At 37.7% G+C, this 6,866-nt stretch overlaps 1 protein-coding gene across 1 annotated transcript; it reads right to left on the bottom strand.

Annotated features, from left to right (window-relative positions):
* Window positions 1-438: 438 nt before the first annotated feature.
* Window positions 439-1,969, bottom strand: LOC141591365 (U-box domain-containing protein 21-like). Its single transcript, XM_074411680.1, has one exon. The coding sequence runs from the start codon at window positions 1,857-1,859 to the stop codon at window positions 522-524; it is 1,338 nt and encodes a 445-aa protein (XP_074267781.1). The 5' UTR covers window positions 1,860-1,969; the 3' UTR covers window positions 439-521.
* Between the last annotated feature and the right edge of the window lie 4,897 nt (window positions 1,970-6,866).

Raw genomic sequence — 6,866 nt, 5'->3', positions numbered from 1 at the left:
GACGGAAATTTCATCGATTTATTATAAATACTCCTATGGTTAGTTATTAATTGTGTGATGCGTAATTCTCTAGAGTTTTATACGTTTATGTATCAAATAATTTATAGTATTGGTAAAACACATCATAATCTGATAATGCATCATGCATGCATCTATAATAAGTGGGTAACATTACGACTTAAACTGAAATCATGATCCTGATTTTCTTAATTAGTTGTTCATCACGATACTAGCTTGGGTTAAAATACATGAATATATCGTATTTAGCTCTTAAAACCACAATCTTTACAAAAATAATAATTCACATAACTATATGAAATTACGAAAGACTTGTAATTTTAAAATTTGTATTCATATCTTTTATGACGACTAATTTTATACATTGAGCATGCTAAATTCTATGCAAATTACATATACCAAAATTGCAAAGAATATTAAACCTAATAATCACGTTTGTATAATTCATTTATTCATTCATTCATCTATCGTAATAATTACAAAAAAATGTTGTATAAACAAATCTAAAACGATCTCTTAAGATTTTTAAAATCCATCGACTCGATGCACTCAGTCTTATCCCTATGTAAATTCAATAATTTCAACAACTTAGTAACTTTTTCTTTACTCTTGTCATTAATATTCCACCCTACTTGTAATATCAATAGTAATTTCTGAAATGCACCAACTTGTAATGCATCAACAACCAAACCTCTACCTTCTCTAGTCTCCCGGTCACACAATCTCCATAATATCGACACCGAGAACTCGGTCGCCAAATCGGAAATCCGTAATATCTTCTTCACCACAACCGGTACCACCAACGCGTTGTTATAGGCCGCTTCACGGCCTATTTCACTCCTACAAATTGAATCGAGTACTCCGAGTGATTTCTCACAAATACCCTTTTCGGCGTCGACAAGAATGTCTAGGATTAATGTGACTAATCCCATGTCAACAAATTTACCAATAATCATGGTTTGACTTGTAGGATCATATGAAATTGATGAAATCATATGGTAAATAATCACTAAGGAAGCTTTTGTCGAGGAATTACAAATCGGGTCTTTAATTAATTTAATTAATTCTTCCATAGCTCCTTCATTTTGTATTAATGTCTCAATTACCCTAATTTCACCCCTAGGGAGTGAAATTAATTCTTTTAAGATCAACGTCGCGTTTATCTTTCCAGACAGACGTCCAGTCTTCATAAACCATATTAAACGATCTAAAGACCTGGTCGACTTCAGACACCCCTCGGCCTCCTGGTCGAGGGGCATCATTAAAGTTAAACCACTCATCAACTCCTCCAACAATGAAATTACATTTTCGCCCTCGCCCTCGGCGAAGGCATTAAATGTAGAGGCTAATACCCTAGTGGCCCCATTCCCTACTATACAAACCCTATTCCTCTCACTTTCCTTCATAAGCCTAACAATTTTCCCTACAAGATCCTTACAATCTTGTGGGGCCCGCGAAATCGATATCTTCTCCAAAATACGCCCCACCTCGTCCGAGCTAACGGGTATTCGAGGCGTTGGAATGCGTTCCACACCGTGGGCACGATTCTCGACGCACCAATCTTGGATCATTCTACGTATGGTATGGTTAGGTATTGGCTCAAGTGACCTTAAGACTTGGTTAGTCATAGGACATGTTATATTTCCGGACTCGATCCATTTCTCGATATTTTCGCGGTCGTACGTGATACCCGTACACAACGTGACCGGGTCCTTCATAATGTCTAAGGAAATCGGACATCGGAAATGATTCGGGATCGTTAACTCCGTTTTTGTCGTCTCGGACCCTCGACTGGTACGAGCGGCCCTGCTAGCCCTCTTCCTCCTCCATGAAGAAATCATATTTAATTTATTTACTATTTAAATAAATGAAAATATGATTAAAAAGAATTACGAAGTATATGATTGTGTTTATATTATGTTTGGTACGTTTTTGGTGATCAATATGAGTTGAGAAGTTTACGTTTGTGTTGTGTTGAATGAAGGTTGTGTGCCGGTTGAAAGTATTTATATGAGTTGGTACGTTTTGTGTGACGCGCTATTTAAAGTACAAAATTAAAGCTTAGGACAAATAATATAAGGAAAATAATATATGACGTAGAATAATAATAATAAATTAATAATAACAATTACAATGATATAGACGTGATTTATTATGAATAGACTTTATAATATGCTCTCTCCGATTTTATTTCTCACTATATGTTGTCTTCGAGACGGTATTTTGACCGTAAATTTTGACGTGTGTATATAACTTTTTTGTGGAAAATAATATTTTATGAAACATATTTCGATGATTAATGCAAATATATTAATTTTGTGAAACATATTTAGTAGTAGTATAATTTAGTAATGAAAATATATTAATTTTATTTAATTAGTAATAAATTAATGTTGAATCGTTTAATTTATTTGCTAATTTTGTCTTTGAACTGCAGTAGGTCTTGTTTAAGACGATACTCGGTTTTAAATCTTAAAACAGGTCCAAACACAAAATTTTTGGCAATTCCTAATCAACATGCCATGTAATTTGGCATCGTCTTAAAGTTCCGTCTTAAATAAAAATATGCGATAATTGAATGTTGGGGTAATGTTAACTTGAAGAGGGGACAAATCAAAAGTAGAAATAAATTACTACTACATAACATTCCAAGTTCAAAAAAAGGATGGAGGAGAAGATTTTGAAAATTGACCGTTGAAAGATTGAATTGGCATGCATGTAACGTATGATATGGATGGGTCAAACAAACCGTTGATTTTGATTATGTATTTGGGTCAAGTATTTTGATTAGTTTAAGTCAAATTATTTTGTTTTGAAATGTGAATTAATCAACGTCAATAGCGAACATTGTACGCCAGTCTTGGAATTAATACTAGGTTATCATTTCGACTATAATTTATTAATTTACGCGTTTTGATTTAGTCTGGATTTGAACTAGATAAGAAGATAAGGCCGTAAAGTTCTGTCTCTAAATTTTGAATTGGTTTAGTTTTGTTATCAACTTATGACAAACCTAGCTAAGCTATCGACTATGTCTTAACCTAACTCGTATTAAGACGTCTTTAGTGTCATTACTGCGTTATGTTGGTCACCTTACATTCTTAACAGGTTACAAAGCTAGAGAAATTACAATAAATTTTCAAATTAATAGTTATCTTTGTTTGAAATTCTCCTCACAGAAAAACCAAATAAATAACTATTGCGTAAGACTGATGAAGAATTTGCAAAATTAGTATTGAATACCGTCTTTCAAATAGTAAGTTTGACAAAAAGATTATATATTTTAGACATTTTGTAAAATTTCGAGCCAATAATCTATCTAGCTAGGCAATGCCGGATTCACGGGCCCTTTTCTGGTGTCGCGGACACAGAATTCTTCTGGGTAAATTTTTGTCCGATTCTTCGCTAAAAATAGGATAATTAAATTCATATTTTTATATAGAAATAGATATTATTCCGTATATTTTTCTTGGAATCTCGGTATGAAAATTTTCTGATTCCGCTATTAGAGAATATAGCGGAAAGATATTATTATGGGTATCATAATAATATCCTATAGAATAGTTTAAGAATATTCTTGGATTGTTATCCAAGACGGTCTATTATTATTATTATTTTTTTTTTTTTTTTTTTTTTTTTTTTTGACAGCCGTAAAGAAAAGTTGCTACAGTCTCATGGCCTGGCGGGCCAGGCCATGCGCTACAATATTACAATGTCTTGGAATAAAATTAATACGCAAACAATGAAAAGAGCCGAAGTTGCCTCTCATATCTGCCAAGATGTCTGCCAGCAAGTGATCCTCTTTGTCCACTTCCGCTAATTCATTGATGAGTTGAAGACAATCCGACGAAATCTCCAGATGTATAATCCCCTCAGAGACTGCCCATAGAAGTACGTCGCGCATCCCCAAAGCCTCTGCTTGAAGAGCAGTTTCTGCCCTAAGTTTCCCACTTCTTCGTATAATCTCTTGTCCCCCCGAATCAACTGCCACCCACCCAAAAGCCGCCCTGTATGTTTGATCCCAACTTGCATCCACCTTAACTCTTGTCACCGTGCATTGCTCCTGTCTACCAACTAGAGGAAAAGGATATCCTTCCTTAATTCTCCATCTTACCGTATCAATTTGCTCCTCCGGAGACCCCCTCCTATCGGCCCTATGTTGTTTTCTATCAATCTGCTCAATGAGTACCCGAGTCTTTTCCCCAATATGCTCATAGAAGCAATCAAAAGTTCCTCGCCAATTTAGCTCTACTCCATCAAATTTGTGTCTATTCCGACAGTTCCACAAACCCCATAGAACCGCAGTAAACATGATCACCCTCCTTTCACCCCCCTCTTTGCCAGATAGCAGTTTAATCCAATCAAAGATCCAGTCCGTGATACTTAATGATCCAACATTTTCCACTCGGATCCCTAATTCTGACCCTGCCCATATACGTTGAGCAAATTCACAATCCCGAAACAAGTGTTCAACTGTTTCCAAGATTTGATTAGAAGTCCCACACATACCACAGAAGATATCTACCTCCAAATTTCTTTTTAGGAATTCCGTTCCAACCGGCAGAGTACCAGTCATGATCCTCCACACTAGAATCTTCCATGTGTTTGGGATAGGCAAATTCCATAATCGCTTTCGACAGAAATCCTTCCCTCGGTCGCCAACCCTGGAGTTATCTTTAGTCGAGCCCTTCTTCCGGAAATATTCATCAAAAAGTAACCCATAGCCACTCTTTACTGAATAAATCCCGTCCTTTGTGAGCGGCCAAAAAACCTTATCAGATTGCCATAATTTCCTCAACTGCATGGCCAAAATACGTCCTGAATATTCTTCCTTAAAGAGGGCCCGAACATACTGTTCATTCCACGCTCCGTTCGGCAAAAGGAGATGCCTCACCTGTAGGTTCGCGATGTGTGTCTCATTATGTCCCAGCCAACAATCCTTTGGTTCCGGCCTAGAGCCCCCAACCCACCGAGCCAACCAGACATTTAAAGATGAGTTCCCACCAGGTTTCCACCCAATGTTTTCCTGAATCATGTTAAGACCATGAAGAATACTACGTACCCCCCACGACATACCTGAGTCCTTTCTAATTCGATTACTGAGTGAATAAGTATTTGTCCCAAACACCTTGACACGAAAGATCTTACAGAACAGTGAAGAATCACCGGACACCATACGCCACCCATGCTTAGCCAAAAGTGCTTGATTTAAACACTCCACATTACGGATTCCAAGACCTCCTCTACTTTTTGGAATACTTAGAAACTTTTTACTACACCAATGAACATTCTTCCCCAATTTACATCCCGTCCACCAAAATTGCGACAACAGAGAATTAATCCTATTTGCCACACTTACCGGAATTTTGAAAACCGATAGAAAGTAATTTGAGAGATTGGATAGGACTGATGAAATCAGAGTGAGCCGTCCCGCTGGTGATAGAAAAATCCCATTCCATGACGAAATCCGTTTAGTAATGTGCTCCACTAGGGAATTGAAGATGTCCTTTTTCACCTCCTGAAATTCTGCTGGTATTCCAAGATACTTTCCAATACCTTGATTGTTCCTAATCATGAAGGTCCTTAGCAGGTTTTGAACATTCGCTAAAGTAGTATTTGGGCTGAAAATGACTCCCGATTTGGCAGGGTTGATCCTTTGGCCCGAAGCTTCGCAGTACTCCTTTATAAGATCCATAAGATAAAGAGCCGTTCCCCCTTTATCTTTAAAGAAGAAAACCGAATCATCAGCAAAGAACAGGTGAGTCAAGGGCTGGATTCCCCGACACAGCCGAAAACCATGTATTCTTTTTGTTTCATGAGCATGATCTATATTCACCGAGAGGACTTCCATGCATAGGATAAACAGATAGGGAGACAGAGGATCCCCCTGTCGTAACCCACACATCGGTCGAAATTGCGGTAACGGTTTTCCATTAAAAAGAATCTCATAACTCACTGTAGTAACACAATTCATAATAAGTTTAACCAGCTTTTGGGGAAAACCAAATCTAGATAGAAGCGATTCCAAGAAGTCCCACCTAATCCTATCATAAGCTTTACTCATGTCGGCCTTAAAAGCACATCTCCCATGTTTCCCCTTTCGAAACTTCGAGATATTATGAATAGCCTCATGTGCCAACAAGATATTGTCACTAATATTCCTACCAGGTAGAAAAGCGTTTTGAGTTTCACTAACTAGGCCCCCCATAACCTTTGACATCCGATTGGCAATGCATTTGGTCACAACCCTCATTATCACATTACAAAGGCTTATAGGACGATAGTCCGAAACCCCTTCCGGTGAATCAGTTTTAGGAATGAGTGTAATAAAAGTTCTATTTACCTCCTTTAAAACCCTGCCTGAGTTAAGAATAGAGAGCACCGCATTCGTAAAATCTTCTTTGATCATAGACCAGCACTTTTGATAGAAGCAAGCAGGTATACCGTCCGGGCCAGGCGCCTTAAAAGCACCCATTTGAAATACCGCTCTCCGGACCTCTTTAGCCGTGAAAGGTTTAACCAACCTGTCTACATCATCCTGCGAAACGGAACAAGTAATGTTCATGAGGACATGATCAAAAGAAGAACTATTTCTTTCCTCTAAACCATCCCCTGTCACTCTATAAAGATCCTTGAAAGTTGTTAAGAATTCACCACAAATCCGCTCTTCCTCATAAAACCATGTCCCATCCGTACCCTTTAGACCATGAATATGATTTCGGCCTGCTCTACCTTTTACCCAATTGAAGAAAAACTTTGTACATGTATCACCATCCACCAACCACTTGACCTTTGCCCTTTGCTTCCAGAACAAATTTGCGGCCTTGGCAAATTCCCGCACCTCCTCA

This window comes from Silene latifolia, chromosome 7, assembly GCF_048544455.1.
Source record: "Silene latifolia isolate original U9 population chromosome 7, ASM4854445v1, whole genome shotgun sequence".
Taxonomy (NCBI): domain Eukaryota; kingdom Viridiplantae; phylum Streptophyta; class Magnoliopsida; order Caryophyllales; family Caryophyllaceae; genus Silene; species Silene latifolia.
The sequence above is the reverse complement of the archived record's forward strand: the minus strand, read 5'-3'. Positions and strand labels throughout refer to the sequence as shown.

Excerpts from the sequence above, each read along its gene's own strand:
- LOC141591365 (XM_074411680.1), bottom strand. The coding sequence starts at position 1,859 with ATGATTTCTTCATGGAGGAGGAAGAGGGCTAGCAGGGCCGCTCGTACC.